The 22,042-nt window shown below is 42.2% G+C and overlaps 2 protein-coding genes across 12 annotated transcripts in view; one reads left to right on the top strand and one right to left on the bottom strand.

Annotated features, from left to right (window-relative positions):
• The window catches only part of PCM1 (pericentriolar material 1), an 89,101-nt gene extending 87,584 nt beyond the window's left edge, over positions 1-1,517 (top strand). For all 11 annotated transcript variants that reach the window (XM_084626943.1, XM_084626942.1, XM_084626935.1 and 8 more), the window contains 2 exons: positions 64-187; positions 1,186-1,517. In XM_084626943.1, the coding sequence (XP_084483069.1) occupies positions 64-187; positions 1,186-1,211 (150 nt within the window). In that variant the 3' untranslated portion in view covers positions 1,212-1,517. The remainder of the gene's footprint in view (positions 1-63; positions 188-1,185) is intronic.
• A 6,831-nt stretch (positions 1,518-8,348) lies between these two features.
• LOC311519983 (general transcription factor IIE subunit 1-like) lies at positions 8,349-14,798 on the bottom strand (the record flags this gene model as incomplete). The annotated part of the gene is made up of 4 exons (XM_084627130.1): positions 8,349-8,737; positions 10,243-10,472; positions 12,096-12,297; positions 14,351-14,798. 4 exons carry the CDS (start codon positions 14,796-14,798, stop codon positions 8,349-8,351), a joined length of 1,269 nt encoding a protein of 422 aa, XP_084483256.1.
• Positions 14,799-22,042: the final 7,244 nt, after the last annotated feature.

Genomic DNA, 22,042 nt, shown 5'->3' with positions numbered 1-22,042 from the left:
GGATGCGGGAAGGGAAGAAATATACATGACTCTGGAAACTCATTTGTTTTATCCACTCCCAAGGCAGATCTAATGAATAAAATGGTGGCGGAAGCCCAGACAAACACTTTGTCTGATGCAATACTAGATGGTGATGGAATGCAAAGAGAAGAATTAGCTGGAGACTCTCAAACACTAAAAGAACCTGGTGAGAGATTCTTTAAATTCCTAACGCCTTAATCTCTTCTTGGGAGAGTTAAGCTTTATTAGGGTCTAAACCCTTCAGGGTTATTGCTGAGTAAAGCAAGAAAACTCAATCTTCTGATTGTCAATGTTTCCATTATGACATACTGGAAAATGTGTATTGACCTAAATGTTCTGTTTGCTACTGCTGCTTCCATTAATTTTTACAAGTCAGGATATTCTTGACTGTGACTAAAGAAGCAATCCTTTTCTAATGGAAGTTAATGGTAAGGAAGGATCTGATTGTGTAAGTTTTATAAGTCAGTTACCCCTGGGGGAATTCTGCACCAAAAAATTAAAAATTCTGCATATTCTATTTGTCAAAATACTGCAATATAATCACGGTGGTTTCAATTATTTCGGTAATTTATTTAAACTACAATACAATGTTTGGAGAATGGGAGTGAGGAGCATTGGAGGAAATCCCCAGAAACATTGCCTAATAATAATATAGCTAGGTTTGATCATTTATTTCTAGTTATTAGTCAACAAATATATGCAGCCATATGCTTAGTGTTACATCATAGGCAACTGACGAGCCAATGAGGGCTAGAAAATCAAACTCACAATTTATATTGGCTACTGACCATTTCCAGAAAGGTCAGTAGCAAACAGTTCATGGAGTTCATTTTGCACTGAATTAATTGGTTTCTAAACCAAACTAGTTAAATTGGTAGAGCTCCTTTCTGTGGACACTAATTGTGGGTTGAGTACCCTCTTTCAATTTTGCTTAAGTTGGTAATTGCATTAGGGTGCTTTTTATCTGAAATCCGAGTGCCCACATGATAGTGGAATAGGTGCAACCTAACACAATGTGCAAACTGTGTATAGACCAACAATGAGGAGGGACTTGTTTTGTCAAGATGTTCTCAGCAATACTTTTAAACATATACCTGTTAAAATGTGTGTTTGAGATTCAGTAACTGTTCCTGGACATTAATGAGTACAATTTTTATTTTGCAGAAACTGCTGGAGCTCAAAGTGCGTGAACATTTTTTCCAGAAACTCCTTCCTAGCCCTTCTCCACATATACCAGTGCATATAGAAAATGGGCACAAACTTCACTCAATTTGAATTTGTATAAAAATGTAAATTAGTTTGACACACTACTGCCTTTAGGATAGATATGCTAACTTCTGCCCAGGGCAGTTTAAACAGCTGTAACTGAATCCTCTAGTTATTCTTACTGCACTGTTCTTTTTCTGTCTTAATCTTTTTTATTCATTGTGATTTGTTTAGTAATTTTAAAATGGTTTAAAATGTAGTTTTAAATAAAGGTTGGACTTGTCTGTAAAGTCTTTGAGCCCTTATTTTACAGTTGCTGGAGAAGTTCTGATGATGCTGCGTGAAGGCATCCTGCTCTCCTGGACAACATGAAGTGCTTAGTAGTGAATGCTTATTTGTAGAGAGTAGAGTGTGCCATTCAAAGGGATACTATCAGTTTTCCTGGCCTAGGAAAACTAGTTGTCCTATCAATCTATGTGGTGGGGAAGGGTAGCTTTCTTTAAAAAAAAAAAAAAAAAAATCCCACAGATTTTTCCCCTTCACCTGGTACAGTACTATATAGGTGTAGCTGTTATGTGCCCGTGCAGATGATTGGTGTTTGTAAGGAAAACAGGAGTGTTTGTCATCTTGGACTACATCTGCACTATGACCTAGGGCTGGGAGTGCCAACTCACATATCAACCTAGTGTGAGCATGTATAAGAGCTAGCAGGAGTATTAGTGTAGCTGTGGTGGCAGGGGCACTGGTATGACTTAGCCGTGCTGAATACACTATCTTTGAATCCTGTGAGTATGTACTACTGCTTCCTGTGCTACTTCAGACGTACTGCTGTTTATACTCAGGCTAGCTCTCCTTGAGCATCTGCGGAAGAGCTGGGCATCAGACCCCTAGCTTGAAGAGTAAATGTAGCCTTCAATGGAAGCATTCATATTACTCTAAGTTCTCTGAATTCTGCCTCCCACAACCAGCCATATTTTCTAAGTTAATCTACTTAATTTTTATGAGTTCACTTAACTTTTTGGAGAGGAGATAGAAATCATTACTATTTCCTACATGCTGGATTTAAAAAAAAAAAAAAAAATCCTTACACAATTTATATGAGGGTGAGCCCAACATTGCTGTAAACACTGCAAACAATTTAAATGGCTCTGAAAATATAGTTGCCTACAATTGTTTCATATCTAAATTTACTGTAACAAGGAGTAGAAGTTTTTGATCTGCATTTGAGAGTACTTCTTGTATAATCAGTTTTCCCCCTTTGTTTGTAATAGGTCTTCTACACAACAAGCAAAATTTAAGAAATAGGAAAATGTGACTGTAAAACTACATTGGCATAATCACAAACCACTTCTAACGTATAAACTGACTGGATTCAGTTGTGTTTAGTTTGTCAAGAGTGTGTCTGATGATTCCCTGGTGTAAAGGGCAGTGCCTCAAAGTCACTGCCACGTAATAAAACAGTGAACTTGAATAGCACCCAGTGACAAATTTCATAGGGAAGGCAGTGTTGAGGGAGACTTCTAATATTTCATTTTTAACTGCCTAATTTACAAGAGTCAGTTTCAGTTAACACTTGCATTGGTCATTGTTCCCAAGGATGATCTCAAAGACTTGCCTATTGCCCCCTCCTCCAAGGTAATATGATCCCATATATAAGAAGTTTGAAACTATCAGTGCTATTCCTCAAACAAAAAAAACCACACACACAACAAACTACTGGGCTCTAAGTTCAAGACATGTAGCCTGTTCCTTGCTTCTGTACCCCAATTTTAACTGTAGTTGCGTCTTCCACATCCATCTGCTAGCTAATTACAAAGTAAATCTTACCTTGTTCCAGCTCTGTCCAGTTCACTTACTTTTGAACTTTGGCATTTCTAGACTCTTTGAATTTTGTAACCTTAATGTAAACTGAATACACTTAACAGTTCAGATATTAGCATACAGTCAAGATTTTAGAAACTAACACCATTACACATTCAATAAGCAAGACTAATAATTCTTAACTAACATTTATTTACAAAATGCCAATTTGAAACCTAGAGTTAACACTTGACAGTACAAATCAATACTTGAACTAAGCAGATTTCTGTGGCTATCAACACCGCAATCTTTCAATTGCTAACTTCTTAGTTCAGGTATATTGAGCACTTATTTTTATTTAGCCAAATCCTTAAAGTGAATATTCATGTTTAGGGTATCAACTAATTTAAAATTAATAGCAGTACATTATTGAACTGTAGACAAATATAAAAATAGCTTGTATTTTATCACCATTAGGGCCTTTTGGTACCACCTATGAGAACTGTAACTTTTGAAATACCTGACTTAAATGTTTCACTCTTTATCCTAATTCTATCTTTTTGGCTGTTTCCCTACATGGTGCAGTAAGCATCCCTGATGTTGGGGCTCCAGTAATTGCATCCTTTGAGTAGTTCCTTTCCTTATTGTTTGATGATCATTGGACAGTCGAAGTCATTCTCTCCAACTGGGGGAACAAGTTCAGCAGCTGCATTGCTGCTTGAGTCCAGAAGAGAGGAGTAATACAGACCCACTAATAACTGCTCCTCACTACTGCACAACTTCTGTACAAATGGAGGGGGGGGGCATGGAGAGAAATGGACAGAGGGGACAAGCCTCTCTATTCTCTATAGAGATTAAATTGTGATAAGGATTGTTTGCTTTTTGCTCAGAGCCAAAAAGACACCCCTAAGCTCTGTGGTAATCTTGAAGCCTGCAGATACTGTATTTGAACATATGGTTCAAACATGGGCCTAGGAATCTGCCAGATGGTTATGCCACTTAAGCCATTGAACTAAAGATTGGTTGCAGTATTTATTGGTCAAAACAGTCTTCCCTGCTGCAATTACAACAGTTAGAGTAGGAGAAATCACTACCTTTTCATAGGTTTCAGAGTAACAGCTGTGTTAGTCTGTATTCGCAAAAAGAAAAGGAGTACTTGTGGCACCTTAGAGTAACCAATTTATTTGAGCATAAGCTTTTAGGAGCTACAGCTTTTCTTTTTACCTTTTCATAGTGATGAGTGCTTTAAGATGTTCTTTAGAATTTCAAAGTTCCTTGAACAAGGCATTCTCTGAATTCACCCACATGTCAGCATTGATCCACCACAGGGAAAATGAATAGAACGAGCTATGTCTACTGTTTAAGTCTGTCGCTTTGGTAGACAGCAGAAGTTTTCCTAAAGCACTACAGTCAATGCTTGGGGTGTACATGTGAGTAGTCACCTGGCCCAAGGCCTCAGCTGTCTTGTGTCTAGACTTCCAACTTCAGCTGTTTAATAAAGAACTGAGCAGACAGACTAGCCCTCAGGCAGAATGTCTCAAGGACTCACTTTCACATCAGTTACACTGAGGGCTCCCAACATTTCATTCGTCAAGAAAAATGGTTTGAGGCTAAATGCTGTAGTATGGTTATTGGTGGGCTGATCCAGGTATCACTTCTATATCTTTACAGTCCCCCATTTTGACAAGTGTTCAGAACACTTGAAATGGCAAAAAGACCCCTGCCTTAGAGCTATTGCCTTTTGTAAGATGTATCTACTGTGGAATAGAGGTGCTTCTGTGTTTTACACCAAGCTAAAATAGTTCTCATGACGATGCCTCACTTTTCCAACTGTAGTTCTAGTCCAGGGGTGGGCAAACTTTTTGGCCTGAGGGCCACATTGGGGTTGCAAAGCTGTAGGAGGGCTGGGTAGGGAAGGCTGTGCCTCCCCAAACAGCCTGGTCCACTGCCCCCCTCAGAACTGCTGACCCATCCAACCCGCCCTGCTCCTTGTCCACTGACTGCCCCGTATCCCGCACCCTCCCTGCCTCCTCAGGACTCCCATGCCTATCCAACCACCCTGTTCTCCATCCCAACCCCCCCACCCTGAACCTCTGCCCCAACTAATCTTCCCCTGACTGCCCCAATCCCTATCCACACCTCCACCCCTAACTGTCCCCTGCAACGTCCTGCCCCTTATCCAACTTCCCCCTTACCCTGCCATTCAGAGCAGCAGGCCAGAGCGCTGGCAGAGTGGCAAAGTAAGGCTGTGGGGGGATGCAGCAGGGGAGGGGCCAGGGGCTCAAGGGCCAGGCCGGATGATCCTGTTGGCTGTAGTTTGTCCATGGATCCTGTGAACTTATCCTTCCCTCCTAATCATCCTATTAAAGTTGCATAACTTAGATTACATTTACATAATACCAGAAAGGTGTATAGCACTTTAAATAGGATTGCAAGAGAAAGTAGACTTAAGCCAGTGTTCTGGTGGCTTCATCATCAAACATGATACAGGGGCAAAGAGGTACTCAAGAACACTATATACCTAGGAAAGGTAACTATTGCTTAGAGGAAATGAAATAGTACATCAAAAGGGAATGGGCCAGGAACCCTTTAGGGACCAAAGGCATAATACAGTACCTGCCACTACTGCTTGAAGCATAATCTAGTTACAAAACCAAAGTAACATGGTAAATCTGAGTGTATTTACTTTCATAGAACAATGTAAGCTTTACCTCTGATTTACCAATGCAGCCTGAAGCTTCATGACTAAAAAAAGCACAACCTTGATTAAAAAAATAGAATGCTATTAAGTGGGTTTAACTAACTGATAGGTCTTGAATTGTAAACATGGAATCATCACTGAGCAGATGTTTCTAGTGGGGGGCCCGCAGGGATCAGTTCTTGAACATATGCAATTTAATGTTAAGAAAATAAAATCACTGAAAATGTTTGCAGCTGACATGTTGGGGAAGTGGTAAGTAAGTAATAGAACTGTCACTGACTCAGAGCAGTGTGGATCACTTGGTAAACTGGGTACATACAAAGAATGTTTTAATACAGCTAAATTGTTAAGATATGCGTCTAGGAACAAACAGACCATACGAACCTACTGGGTGGGGGACTCTATTCTGGGAAACTGACTCTGAAAAAGAGTTGGGGGTCATGGTGGATAATCAACTGAACATGAGCTCCCAGTGTGACCCTGGCCAAAAAAAGCAAACACCATCCTGGGATGCATAAAGAGGGGAATCTTCAATAAAAGTAGAAGTTATTTTTCCTCTATATCTGGTGCAATCTCTGCTGTAATGGTGTGTCGTGTTCTGGTACTCACAATTCAAAAAGGATGTTGATAGATTGAAAAGGATTAGAAAAAGATGCCTTATAGAGACAGATTGAAAGAGCACACTATTGATCTTAAAGAGAAGGCTAATGGATGACGTGATTAGTCTATAAATATTTAGAGGGGAATAACTGTTCAATAATGGGCTCTTCAAATCTAGCAGACAAAGGCTAACACACTGCAGCACTTAAGACTGGAAATAAATTAATAGTGGGTGTAATTAATCATTGGAACAGTTTACTAGGGGTCATGGTGGAGTCTCTATCCCTGGCAATTTTTAAATCAGGTTGGAGGTTTTTTTTTTTTTTTTTTTTTAACATATGCTCTAGGAATTATGGGTAAATTCTGTGGCCTGTGTTGTACAGGAGGTCAGACTGGATGATTGCAATAGTCCCTTCTGGCCTTGGACTCTATGACTGATGTCATTTCCTATGGATTTCAGAGTAGCAGCTGTGGTAGTCTGTATACGCAAAAAGAAAAGGAGTACTTGTGGCACCTTAGAGACTAACAAATTTATTTGAGCATAAGTTTTCGTGAGCTACAGCCCACGTCATCGAACCCACTTCTTCTCCAGGACTTCAGCTCACACTTTACCCTGAGATTTTTTAAATTTCTCCCCGTCCCAAAAGGGATCAGTTGCAGAGCACTTGGTAATCTCTCTTAACTGTGTGGGTTTGTTTGGACAGTTTTGCTAATCCAGACAATTTTCTTTTTAAATTATCTGTCAAGCTGTTATGACTGTTCATTGCTTTGATTTCAAGTATTCGTATTAACTCTAGAAAGAGAAATCTGGGAGCAGGGATTTGTTGCAGGGACATCCCTTTGTGATTGTTCTGTCTGCCATTAATACTCCACCTCAGTATAAGCATACACTCCAGAAGAATTGTTGGACACATTGGCATGAAGGAGTTACAGCAACAATGAGTTTAACTCGCTTATCAAGAAAGGGAAATTAATCTAACGTTGCCTTGGCAGGGAGATGGATTACATGACCTGTTAGATCTTTTAATATTTAGGTTCTGACTGTCACTTGGTTTTAGGCATATATTTTAGCACTCAGACAATTGTGTCCTGTTGCAATTTATTTATTGATCAAACAGGATGATTCCTGCTTCTAAAGTAATTAAAGCATTACATTTTGTCTTTTCATTACAATACTTAGCATATTAAGCAAAAGTGAGTACAATACTTAGCATGTTAAACAAAATTTAGGACTGTTTCACAAACAGGAACTATATGGAAACAAAAACAATTTAAATACGCTAGATCAGGGGTGGGCAAACTACAACCCATGGGACCCTCATGCCCGGCTCCTGAGCCCCTGCTGTTCCCCCTCCTGCGCAGCCTCAGCTCACTGCACCACCAGCGCCATGCTCTGGGCGGGGGGGGCTGCAGAGCCTGGCCTGAGCCGGTGCTCTGTGCGCGGTAAGGGGGCAGGTGGGTTGGACAGAGGGCAAGGGAGTTCATGGAGTAGTTGGGGGGCGGGGGTGGAGAGGGGTCAGGGAGGTCAGAGGGCCGGAATAGGGTTTTGAATGGAGGCAGGGGTCCTGGTGGGACAGTCAGGAAGTGGGGGTGTGGATGGGGCAGGGATTCCGGGAGGGGGGGGCAGTCAGGAAGGAAAGGGAGGGTTGGATGGTGCAGCGGTGGGGGAGGAGCAGTCGTCAGGCCACGCCCCCCCTCCCCTAACCGGCCCTGCATACAACTTTTGAAACCCAATGCCGCCCTCAGGCCAAAAAGTTTGCCTGCCCCTGCTCTAGACTGAAACCAACCAAGGTTATCTGCAACATCTTCACTTTGTTGCTTTAGAGAAATAACATGAGCAAAAAATAAATAGCAGGCTCTCCAAGGAGCAGATTCAGACCTCACCACCACCTTCACAAAAATATCCTGAACTTTACATTTGTTTCACCCGACAACTACTGTAGGTTAAGCTACAGAAAGAACTTCGCAGAACATCTAAACTTACACGAGTGGTATAACAACTGCTTTTTAATTCATGCATTTACTCAAAGACAGACTGGAACATTTCTTGTCCCACCTTGATGTAAACTTCTCTCTCTTCATCTGTCATAAGTGACACTAGCTCTGGATTGTCACTAACTTCACTGTACAAGTGGGCCTGTCCAGCAACCATTACTGTCGGATCCAGTGTTTCCTGCTCCTCTTGTTCCAAGTCACTCCCTGCTGCTTTAACTACCACAGGTTTTGCATGTTTGGCCTCCTCCTCTGATTCACTGGTGTCACTTTCTGACTCATGCAGTTTGTTTTTGGCACGAGGAGGGGGATGCCCTGTGCCAGAGGAAGACTTAGATTCATGGATGAGAAGGGTCCTTATTACTTCATTATCAGTAACAGCCTCCTTAACACAGTCATCCGTTTCTTTGGACATTTCTGTTCCCAAAAACAAGAGAGCATCAAATAAGCCACAAGCAATTAACATGTAAACAGACCAGTAATTTTCCACTTGAACAATCCTATTTAAGTTTGACAATTGCAATCAAAGGATTATAAGACATCTTTCACAAGCGAATGGAATGAGTGTTTTCCTGTTCATTTATAAGCAGGGTATATGAAGTGTATTAAAATGGGATGGAAAGAGATGGACAGTAAATGCACCTCCAGCTCTCCTTTAAAATATAGAGAGAGCCATCTCGGCTGTAGTTATTGTATCTGATATTGAGCATACCTGTTTCAATGGTTTTCTAGACATGGCACCCTGGTTCTTCTGTAATTCAGCACCAGATGTATCAGTTAGGAAATAAAATTAGATTTGTGTTTGAAATATAGCTTCTTATTTAAGTTACAGAAGCAGCATTGAGCCACTGAAGATATTTTTTGTAGTTGCATCTGGCACTTTATATAACTTACTCCTCTACTGAAGAATTCTGAACAAGATCATATTTGATTAAACTGACCTACTTTAATGGTTTGTTCTGTTGTTAATACTGGTTTCCTGTTTATCAGTAGACTGGACCCCCAGCCTTATATACAGAATATTCCTTTAAACCTTTGGATCTTTGTTCATAAATCTAATCCAAACTTCATGTTCAGCTATTGGAGTCCGAGGCCAGCGTTTTCATAAGTGACTAGTGAATAAGGTCGCTCTCAACTTGGTGCCCAAAAAGCACCCAGTTTTCAAAGGGGAGTGCTCAGCACTTTTTGAAAGTTAGTACACTTTAAAGTGTCTAAGTGAACATGCTGAATCACTACTAGCATTTGAAAAATCTTGCTCTGTATAGATTTATATTTGTAAAGGCCAGAAGGAACTAGTATCAATTAATCTTACTTCCTATATATCACAGATCATAATGTTTGATTGACCTAGAATGTATCTTTTAGAAAGATACCCAATCTTGTTTTAAAGGCTTCAAGGAATGAAAAATCCACCTCATTCTTTGGCAAGATGTTCAAATGGTTAGTTACCCGGTTAATACACCTTATTTCCAGCTTGAATTTATCTAGCTTCAGCTTCCAGCTATTGAATCTTGTCAAGCTTTTGTCTGCTTGATTAAAGAGCCCTCTACTAGCAGAAGTCTCCCTACACAGGTACTTGTACAGATATAAATATCCCTAAAGAAGCATTCAGTTTCCTGCTCTTCCCAGATTGAGAAGAGCTTTACAAAGATGTGTTGTTACATAGAATACATCATTCAAAAAGACATTTTAAAATATAAGGCTACTAAAAGACAGGGATTTTCCAGGATTTGGTGCATAAAGCAAGGTTCTTAAATCTGTATTTAGGTCCCTACATGAGGACAGTTATCATAAGTGCTGAGCATCCACCAGCTACTAATGTGGGGGTGAGGAGAGAATTAATTACAGTACATTCCTAACGAGACAGCCATATCAACACATGACCATACATTCAAATCTTAGGTTCTCAAACTTTGTCTTACCAATATTGGAATCAGTTGCATTTGAAGATGCTCCTTGTACAGTACTTTGGGACATCCATATAGGATGTTCTTTAATCACTTTTTCCTTCCCTTTCTTCTTTGGCTCAGACTCTTGGAAATCAATGACCAAGTTTTGAACATACATATTACTGACAGATGAATTCTTGTTGGCCCATTTCTCAAGATGGATACTGGAGTCCAGGATGCTTGAACATACCCTCTGTTCAAAGCTGAAGGAAAAAAGTTTAATTCTTGCTTGCAGAGAGTCACTCTCCCAAAACCTCAGGGTATTTAAAAGTCTTCCCCCCCCCCCCGCCACACACACAAAAACACACCACCACCTCATCTCTCAATCAAGGAAACTGACACAAGATTAATTTCAGTTTGGCCAGCTACACTGTATCTTGAGACAAAATTATCTCCTCCCCAACCCATGATTAACGTGTGGTTCTGAGCTGTTAATAGCTGCATACCCTTTTCTAGAATACATTTTAGGATCAAGTGTATTGTCAGGATTAATGTCATGGTTTTCACAGGACAGTAGAGAGCAAAGAACGAGAGAGTAGCCAAAAGTAGTATTGAGAGAAATATAAAACTTTTAAGAAGCAAGAAATTCTCCCCAATGTGGGAAAAAAAAATCTTTGAGTTTGAGGGGTAAATACACACATTTAATAATTGGGAGTTTTTAGAGTGCCATATACTACAGATATGCCAAACATAACACAGTTCTGTACGTTAAGCAGTTATGGTAAAAAAAAAAAAAAAACAGGCACAATACAAGACAAATAGAGTAGAAAGAGCCATGAAACTAGAACATTGCACAGAAAAGGATTTTAGGTTTTCTTATTTATTATTTTCTATGCATGGAACTTTGCACATATTAAGCAAGAAGTAGTTTCAGTGAAGCATTAAAGAGACTCCAGTCTAGACTTCATGAAAGGATGACAAAGTTTAGAGGAGACAAAGGAGTTGTTGGGCAGGTGTGCAAGAAGATTCAAAGTTCTCTGTCTCCATCCCTATTTGTAAGCGAGTAAGAAGTAAAAAGCAGTAGTCTACGAGGAAGTGTTAGGAAAGCCTGCCAATGAGTAGTTTGTGGGGCTGGAACTTTGGAAGTGTAGAGAAAGAAGCAGTAAGATGTGCTTGACGGCCTGGGAGTGCAGGAAAGGAGGCAGAGGAGAATCAAAAGTGACATCAAGGCTGAGAGCTTGGGTAATAGGAAGGATTAAGAAATGAGGCAAGGACAGGGCTTAAGTGAGAAAGTTAAAAAACAAAACAAAAAACAAACCTGTCAACAAGGCAGATCTAGGAGTCACTGGTAATGGTATCAATGATGAGGAAATTGAGACAGGTGGGTGGCTGAAGGGGATTAAGGTTAGTAGTGGAAGGAGTTAGGAGCAAGAGAGCAGATAACTGGGTTGGAGATAATAGGAGAAGGAAGAGATTGGCATGAAAAATAAGATGACAGGGAGGGAAAGAAGCAAAGGAGAGCCTAGCAAATTGTGTCAATTCTAATTCTTTAAGTAGTTAGCAGGATCTTAGGCAGATACAGAGAGGAGTAGGCTGTTAGTTTTAAGGAAAGCACAGTGAAGAAAAGGTGCCAATGTTTAGATGCGCAGGAGTCAGAACTAAAATTGTTTATGTAAAAATAGGCCTTAGTGGCCTTTTGAAAGACAATTCGTGATTCTAGTCAACATGATTTCACCTCACCACCTTGGGCCACTTTTTGTCCTCCACTTAAATGGGAAGAAAGATTTACAAGTTTAGCTTAAATTATGCTCTGGAAGAAGTGAGCCAGAAAACATTTGGTTTTCCATAAGTTATAACTTGGATTGAGAAGGGATTTCTCTTCATACCTTTCTGATAGCTCTGGAATTTCCGTTGGCTGAGGTTCAAGCAAATCATGTGGTAGAACAACATCTTCAGTCTCGCGCAGTAGTGCGAAGATGGGTTCAATCTGTTCGTTAAATTTTGCTAGCAAGGTTCGAGCATCTCGTTTGGGAAGCGCAGAGGCATCCTCCTCCACTTCAGCATTGCAGTAGGTGCAGCGGAAAGTCTCTGCAACATCACCCCCATTGGAAATTCACAGGTTAGTAAAAGATGCAAAAATTCAGCAGTGATCTTTGCCAAGGAACCTGCTCCCCCAGTGAATAAGACTTTTGAAGAACAACTCAGTTCCTTGCTACAACCATTTATGCTGCTTGAAGGGACACAATCAACTTGAAATCTTTCAGAGTGGTAGCCATGTTAGTCTGTATCAGCAAAAAAACCCGAGGATTACTTGTGGCACCTTAGAGACTAACAAATTTATTTTGGCGTAAGCTTTTGTGGGCTAAAACACGTCGGAGAACACTTCAACCTCCCTGGTCACTCAATTTCAGACCTAAAAGTCACAATTCTCCAACAAAAATACTTCAAAAACAGACTCCAATGAGAAACTGCAGAATTGGAATTAATTTGCAAACTGGACACCATTAAATTAGGCTTGAATAAAGACTAGGAGTGGATGATGGGTCATTACACAAAGTAAAAACTATTTCCCCATGCTAATTCTTTTTCCACCGACTGTTACTTACACCTTCTTGTCAACTGTTTGAAATGGGCCATTGTGATTATCACTACAAAAGGTTTTTTTCTCCTGCTGATAATAGCCCACCTTAATTAATTGGTCTCATTACAGTTGATATGGCAACACCCATTCTTTCATGTTCTCTCTGTATATGTATCTTCCTACTGTATTTTCCTCTGCATGCATCCGATGAAGTGGGTTTAGCCCACGAAAGCTTATGCCCAAATAACAGATTTCAAGTTAGAGATGAACAAATTTACTTTAAAAAAAAATGGTTAAAAAGCAGTTGCTGATACTGTTCCTGCCTCTGAATCCTGGGGAACATTGAGAATTTTACAATCACATTTGCCTCTGATTTTGACACACCTGTTGTATGAAAGATCCACACAAACAGACTACCACAGGAAAGAGAAATTGTGCATTTGGCAACATCTTCTGTATAGTCAATTCCTTCTCTCTAATGTCTTATACTTGTTCATTCAGCTTAGACATAACATAGAACAAGAGGTAAAATATTTTCAGGCAGATTTGATGTTTAAATTGACAGTGTCCTTTTAAACACAATGGTGCTATTTCTAGCTGAATCCTGCAGTAAAAACCAGTACCTCTACCTCAATAAACCTGTTTGAAGTGTACAGTTCTACTCTGAAAAGCTACTCTGTAAAAGTGTCACCATCAGCAGCTTCCATGTTTATTGTTTCAATGATTACAGATCAAATTTGCTCAGTTTACAAGCCAAGAAGGATTTTGCCAGCGCGCAGCCCTGCAAACTCCCCTTACAATCTCAAAATCAAGCTTTGCTCGTTCTTTCTGGGTCATTCATCCTTATCAGCTACCCAGATGTTTATAGTGTAGGTGTCAACTGCCATTGCACCATACCTCACAATGCCTTGTCCAGTGAATCTGAAATGCAACTTCTGGTTCAGTTGGCTTGAAGAGGAGGCAGAAACTCCTGAGTTGTAATGCCAACTCAGCTCCTGACTTGCTATGTGCCTTTGGGAAGACACTGAACCTCTATGTCTCAGTTGCCCTATTTGTAGAATGGGGAAGCTTATACCTCCCCCTCTGGTGTTAGGAGAATTAGTTAAGGTTTGTTAAAACAATTTGAAATACTGTATTTTATTAATATTTTATGGCATCTTGCCTCAGGATCTTCATGCATTTATAACCATTAAATTAATTTAACCTCAAAACACCCAGGTGAAATGGGCAACTTACTTGCATTTTACAGGTGAGGAAATTAAAGACAACATAAAACTTGGTTAAACTACTTGGCCAAGGTCAAACAGCAAGTCCATAGCAGAGCTGAGACTAAAATCTGAATCCTAGGACTGCATCTTAGCTACAGGAATACCCTTCCTCTTCACCACAGGTCATTCTAAAAGCCCAGTTATTTCCTTCTACTTTTTTTTAGGGCAAATGTCCAAAAACCAAACCCAACCAACCTGGTTCTATTACAAAATGTGCACAGGTGCAGACACATTTAATGCTGCCAACAATTTCCTGAAGGATGAGAGCAGATGAGCAGCCTAGCTGGCATACCTGTGAATATGTCAAACAGCTGATTTACTTCCAGGTCCGTGTAAGTGCTGAAGCAGGATGGACACTTGAAGGAGGACCTGGTGGTTGAATCCCGCTCATCTGCTTCTATCTTCCGGCGCACATGATCCAGTTTGTACTTCACCACGTCCACCAGCAACTTGTAGTTGATGTAATAGTAGTTGTGCCTTGTACTCTTCCCATTGGGCCCTGTTTCAACCCGCATGCGCAGCTTGACAAATTTATCTGCCTTGAGTGTGTTGAGGACAGTGCGCAACTGTTTGCGTTCATACTTGAGCAGTAGCAACAAGTCATCCTCCTTCACACAGGGGTATCGGATCAATAAGTCAAGGACCAGTGAGTACTCTACCCCATAGAAGCCACGCACCATGTATTTGGCCAGCCGTTTCAGTGCTGCAGGGACTTCGGTAATAACATCTTGATCTTCCATCAGTAACTAAACTGTGTCAGAAAGAGGAGCGTTAGTATATGTAACACCGACAGACCCCAGTCGTTGGTGGGCGGGATCGAACTTGGGGCCTCAGTGCATGAGCCTCTAGAGCAGTGGTTCTCAACTGTGGTCCACCGTTTGTTCAGGGAAAGCCCCTGGCGCACCGGGACGGTTTGTTTACCTGCTGCGTCTGCAGGTTCGGCTGATCGCCACTCCCACTTGCCGCGGTTTGCCGCTCCAGGCCAATGGGGGCTGCGGGAAGGGCGGCCAGCACATCCCTCAGCCCACGCTGCTTCCAGCACCTGGAGCAGCAAACTGCAGCCAGTGGGAGCCACCATCGGCCAAACCTGCAGACGTGGCAGGTAAACAAACCACTGCTCTACAGCATGAACTAAAAGCCATATGGCTGTTAGCTAAGGATGTAGAGCAAACCCAATCTCTCTCTCTCTCTCTAAATGGTCTCAGTACCACTAGATAGGCCAGAACACCACACCCAGGAGGTTTGTGGGTTACATATACAGCCTACGCAACGTTAAGTGCTTTGTGAATGTTTGGATAGCTCGGATTTGTTCTAAAGCAGGTCATCTGCAGTGCTGCTCTTTCAAAAGGAGTCTGAGTCTGCATCTGAATTCTGTGCAATCGTTATTAGGTTCTGATCAACCCCACCACATCTGGATATTAAAGCTTATTGAATGCTTTTGGGCCGAGCTGTGTATTAGTGAGTGTCCATACAACAGATGGACCCTGCTGGGTAAGAGCCTACAGAAGAAAGCAAGGGAGAAGGCATTAGAGGAAGCTTGTGGAGTTTTTCTTACAGTTTTCCCTTGAGCTATCTCCTCTGGGGTGGACATGGGGTTAGGAGGAGGACAGGATGCTTTGTTTGGTTTCTAAAGGTCACCCACCCCACCTTTAAGACCACCATTTTCTTTCAGCTTGGCTTGTAGATCACATCAAATTGGAATTCAGGTTGTAAGTGAACATCTCATGTCTTGTGCTGGAACTTACTGTGTGCAAGGTTAGTGAGAAATCTCTGCAAGTGTCATGTGATCTCTTACAGTTGCCAACCCTCCCGGTTTTGCCGGGAGTCTCCCAGAATCGGGCTTAATCTTCCGGGAGGCCACTGAAGCCAATCCGGGACATTTTAAACTGATAAAAGTCTGGTGGCACAGCAGGGCTAAGGCAGGCTCCCTACCTGCCCTGGCCCTGCACTGCATCTGAGAGCTGCTAGCATGTCCGGTCCCTAGGAAAGGAGGTCTCCGCGCACTGCCCCTGCCCACAGATGCCACCCCTGCAGCTCCTGTTGGCCGCGGTTCCCGGCTAATGGGAGCTGTGGAATCAGTGCTGGGGGAAGGGGCAGCACATGGAGCCACTTGCCCGCCCCCCCCCCACACACACACCTAGGGGCCGGACATGCCAGCCACTTCCAGGAGTGGTGTGGAGCCAGGGCAGGCAGGGAGCCTGCCTTAGCCCTGCTGCACTGCCAACTGGGAGCCACCTGAGGTAAGCGCCCCCCTCACCTCCTCACATACCCCAACCCCCTGCCCTGAGCCCCTTCCTGGAGCCAGCACCCCACACCCCCTCATGCACTCCAACCCCCTGCCCCAGGTCAGAACCCCCTCCCATAGCCAAACTCCCTCCCAGAGCCTGCACCCCAACCTCCTGCCCCAGGCTCAGCCCAGAGTCCCCTCCCACACTCCAAACCCCTTGGCCCCAGCCCAGAGCCTGCATCCCAACTCCTTGTCCCATCCCGGTGAAAGTGAGTGAGGGTTGGAGAGAGCAAATGAAGGAGGGAGGGGGGATGGAGTAATCAGGGGCAGGGCCTCATGGAAGGGGTGGGACAAGGATGTTTGTGTGATTACACAGTTGGCAACCCTAGATCTCTTGTATTAATGAATAAAATAGTTTAACATACCTCATGACACCATTCCAAGGGATAAACACAAGAGGGCAGCATTGAGATTGAACTATAAATCTTAATTTGGCATTTCCCATCTTCTAAATGCTTGACTTCTGTCCAGATTGCAATGGTCCCCAAGGGAATGAGTGTTCAGCAACCCAGAAGAGTCAGAGCACAGAGGGGTTAGGCCTAGTCCAGCCTTCCCCCAAAATACCCATGTAGACCGGGTGCAGCGTAAGAGTGTTCCATTGGCCCATAGCTACCAAGGAATATTCCTTTTGACAGGAATGTTCCCTGGTGGGATGATGTGACTGGTTTCCAGCCCTTGTACATGGCACAGATTTGGGGCCTTTGTCACAAAATCAGTCCTGTTAGTTAAAATTTATGCTCATACTCTCTAATTCAGATATTATAACCGTTAGCGATAATGAAGGTTATCAGGGAAAAATCTGTTCCCTGGCTACGGCCCAAAGAAAGCAGACATCTTGATTCAATATGTCCAGGTTGAGTAGTATCGTGTAACATTTTACACAGCATTTTTTATTCAGCATACTCTCCAAAATATATACATAAAGCACCACTGAACTAGAGGGCCATGTCCTCTGGGGTGGAGGCCACCTGCCAACGACAGCACAAGATGGGTGGCTGAGTGGGAGGATGGTCTGTGTAATGACACTGAGAAAACCTTCTCTTGCAAAATGCATCATATACTCTCCAATGTCCACACTGAGCTCCAGTTTTTAGGGCCTGGCCAGAATACTTCCCACAGCAAACTGCATGGAGCTCAGTCTATCTACCTTGAAGATGAACAGCTGATCTAATCCTGCCTACGTTTGAACTGGTCGCTAAATATCTCAAAATGTTGTGCTTGGACCACTCTGCCACCTCTTCAGCATGGCTTAGAAGCCCCACTGCTGTTTCTCTTTCATTGTCTTTATATATCAGATTCTCTTTTCACAGCAAATGCTTCTGCCAAACACTCTCCCCTTCAAGCCCCTTCTAGTAATTCTCATTTTACATATATCCTGATAACATCCCTGTCCTGCACACTCTGTGAAAGGCAGCATAGTTAGGCTACTGACAGGAATAGTCTCCCCTGTGCACTGCTACCCCAAGCTGCAGCAGGCACCAACTAACAGACTTTGCACCGTAATAATTTACTTAACCATTAAAATGTAGACAATGCATTGTCCCCCTGTGAGGTAATTCAATAACGTTACGCCCATTTTATAGATAGGGAGTCAGAGAAGTTAAGAGACTTGCCCAGGGTCACCCAGGAATTTAGTGGCAGAACCAGGAGTAGAACCCAGGAGCCCTATTCTCCTGCTGCAGGAGACAAGTACCTGCTAGTGTGCCACATGGGAGAGGTGTGTAATTGAGGGTGGTGGAAGGTAAGGTCCCAGGTCTCCTGAATACCATTCTCCTTGCAAAGTGCTCCCTCCCACCCTTCCTGGCAAGTCATTGAGACATCAGTTTTTGTCACCTCATGACTATCCTGCTCCATGTCAGCCCCACTGACTGAGGCCATAAAGTCAGGGGCGAGAGAGGAGTGGCTCAGCCACTCCTCTGTTCCCATCCTTAGCTTGTTCAATGCTGCTTTGACACAACACATTATGGCAGCTTGCTGGACAGTGTAGTACCAACACCCCCTTTCTCCTCATCGAAGTTTCCTTCCCTTAAAGCTACCTCTAGTAACATACTCCTGCATAAAATAATTTCATTGGTCTGACAGTTGGCCCACATATTTGTTAGGTGGTGAACTCTTTCCCACACACCTCTCCAAGTCATTACATGGGAGTGACTGTAAACTAGATGCTAGCTTTGCATTAAGCAAGAGGGCTATGGGATGGATACTCACACAGGGGAGTCAGATCAGTATTATCTCCATTTGAGAGACAGAAATAAAGATACAGAGATTAAGTGACCCGATTGGATGCACTGTAGTCTGGTAGCAGAGACCTGGACTTAGCTGCTGGGAGCCATAGTTTCTGGTCTTGCCTCTAACACAGATTTCTTGTGAGACTAGGGGCAAATCTCTGAGCTGCTTGGAGGCAGAGCCCTATTGACTTCAATGTGGATCCATTTACATTCAGTAATTTGCAGGATCAGCATCCCAAGTCCCCATGCAAGGAAGCCAGGTACATTTGCAGCTTCTTGAATAAGTGTGACTTCAGTTTTTTTTAAAATAGTTGTTCTTAAACAATTGTATCAATTAAACTGATTGACTTCAGCCTTGGCCCTAACCATTGTTAAATCAGATTTGGTTTCAGCAGAATGAGCTCTCTCTCTCTCTCTCTCTATAAAGCATTATTTAAAATGGCCTAGTAGACACTGCACAGAACTTTCAATTTTCAAACAAATGCAAAACCAATTTAATTTCTATTAAGGCAAGATGCTTTGCACCTGGAAAGCGCTTCCATCCCACAGCTCCAAAGCCGCCTCATAGACAGGAGTGGGAACAAACCCTCCCACCCCAGCCTGAGACATCACTTGCCAGTGTTGGTAAGAAATAGACAAACTCCATTAGATCATAGGCAACTTAATCAAGTTGTAAGGATGATAACTAGCTTGACTTCCTTGGGAAAAGCCTCAGATAAAGAATGTAGAAATTACCCTCAGAGATTTTTTGCTTACAGGAGGCTTACATAAGGTTACTTATCAAATTGGTAGACAATTATCAAAGCAGAATTCAAGTTACACAGTATGTGTGGCAGAATTTTAAAAAGCCAGTTGCTTAAAGTTAATTTCTTACCACAGCTATTAAGAAAAAGTAAAAACTGTCTTACAATCATTTTATCAGTGAGAGTTTGATCAATTTATACATTTTAGAAATACTAAAATGCTGGGGTTTATTATACCAAAACCTTTAATAAGTCTTAAACAATCAACCCCCTTGCAATTGAATTAAACCCCTCATTATTACCTCTCTGGGAGCATACAGGACCAACTTTCCCTAGAAAGTTTCTGATTTAATTTTGCAGCAGATATAAGCCTTTTCCAAGGGCTCAGAGTCAACCCTCACCCAAGCTTAACTCTTTGCCACCCTCTCCCTGGGCCTGTCAATGATAAGTCCCAGCTGATAGCCATCTGGAAGAAGAAGCACTCAAAGTGATTCTCTAGCACCAGAATGAAATCAACATTTAAATTACACCATGCAAATATTATTGCTAAACAAACACACCCAGAGCAGACAAGGGATTGAAATGATTATGGTTATTTGTTGCAATCAAAAAGTAGCCTTTTTAATTAGCTGTTCTGTAGAAGATTAAAGCTATGAGCAAAATTAATTCAGCAATGTGGAAAAGAACTAATGGGTATGTGGAATTACTAAACTCATTTCTATTACCTATTTCCTCAAGATGATAGTAACTCTCTTTCAGTGTGTATAAACTAAACCCAAGCCCTTTTACTTGATTGCACAACAGATCCTTAGCCTTACCTGTTTTAACTTGCATTTAGAAGGTTTCATAACCACAGCAGCTTGCAAAGATATATGCAGTTTGAGTATATTCTGCAGAAGAGAGAATGGAACTCCTATGTGTCATCAACCTATTTATGTATACTAGTATTTTTCATCTTTGGAGCCCTTCGCAAATATTAAGGAGTTAATCCGCACAACATCTCCATGACATAGGGAAGCAAGTGGGTAGTATAATCTCCCATTTATAGATGGGGAAATTGAGGTAGAAAAATTAAGACAAGGCCAGAGAGGGTGTCAGAGCCAGGATTAGAATACTGCAGAGCCTAACTCCACGTTCCATCCTTTGATCATCAGACAACACATCTCCTACACATATGTGCTCATATCTGTTCCTGTATGTGGAGATGAGAGGTTGTCCATAGGAGCTCCACACTCACATGACACATATTGCCAGTTCCTCACCACAGATCTGTTTTCCCCTACACTGAGGCTCTGTTCCTGCAAACTGCCTGGCATGGGGGCACCCTGTGTGCCCGCAGAGCCCCACTAAAATCAATGGAGCAGCTTGTAGGATCAAGGGCCAAGGAGCCTGAGCCTGTGAAACATTGGGTGCCAGAATTCAGGGAGAGACAGACAAGGCAGAGGAGGTCATATATTTTACTGGACCAACTTCTGTTGGTGAGAGAGACAAGCTTTCACCAAGAGAAGTTGGTCCAATAAAAGATATGACCTCCCCTGCCTTGTCTCTCTCATATCCTGGGACCAACATGGCTACAACAACACTATAAACAAAATTAATGGTGCAAATCTCACTCCCTTCAGTGAGAGTTCAAGGCACTGAGCACATGGAGGGATGAGGTCCAAGAGGAATACGCAAATTGGAAACTACAGTAAATGTTTGTTCTGCAAACCAGAAACTGAGAGAAGAGGAACTAATTTAAGTTTACCAAGTGAATGGCCCACCTTGATTATCATACTGTCATAAATATAAAGGGAAGGGTAAACCCCTTTGAAATCCCTCCTGGCCAGGGGAAAGCTCCTCTCACCTGTAAAGGGTTAAGAAGCTAAAGGTAACCTCGCTGGCACCTGACCAAAATGACCAATGAGGAGACAAGATACTTTCAAAAGCTGGGAGGAGGGAGCGAAACAAAGGGTCTGTATCTGTCTATATGCTGGTCTTTACTGGGGATAGACCAGGAATGGAGTCTTAGAACTTTTAGTAAGTAATCTAGCTAGGTATGTGTTAGATTATGATTTCTTTAAATGGCTGAGAAAAGAATTGTGCTGAATAGAATAACTATTTCTGTCTATGTATCTTTTTTGTAACTTAAGGTTTTGCCTAAAGGGGTTCTCTATGTTTTGAATCTAATTACCCTGTAAGATATCTACCATCCTGATTTTACAGGGGGGATTTCTTTATTTCTATTTACTTCTATTTTTTATTAAAAGTCTTCTTGTAAAAAAACTGAATGCTTTTTCATTGTTCTCAGATCCAAGGGTTTGGGTCTGTGGTCACCTATGCAAATTGGTGAGGCTTTTTATCCAACATTTCCCAGGAAAGGGGGGGGTGCAAGTGTTGGGAGGATTGTTCATTGTTCTTAAGATCTAAGGGTCTGGAGTCACCTAGGCAAATTGGTGAGGCTTTTTACCAAACCTTGTCCAGGAAGTGGGGTGCAAGGTTTTGGGAAGTATTTTGGGGGGAAGGACGTGTCCAAATAGCTCTTCCCCAGTAACCAGTATTAGTTTGGTGGTGGTAGCGGCCAGTCCAAGGACAACGGGTGTAATATTTTGTACCTTGGGGAAGTTTTGACCTAAGCTGGTAAAGATAAGCTTAGGAGGTTTTTCATGCAGGTCCCCACATCTGTACCCTAGAGTTCAGAGTGGGGGAGGAACCTTGACATGGTGGCATAGTGGTGGGATTAACCT

This window comes from Lepidochelys olivacea (genome assembly GCF_965140295.1).
Source record: "Lepidochelys olivacea isolate rLepOli2 genome assembly, chromosome: 4".
Taxonomy (NCBI): Eukaryota; Metazoa; Chordata; order Testudines; family Cheloniidae; genus Lepidochelys; species Lepidochelys olivacea.
This window is presented reverse-complemented; position numbering and strand designations above follow the sequence as displayed.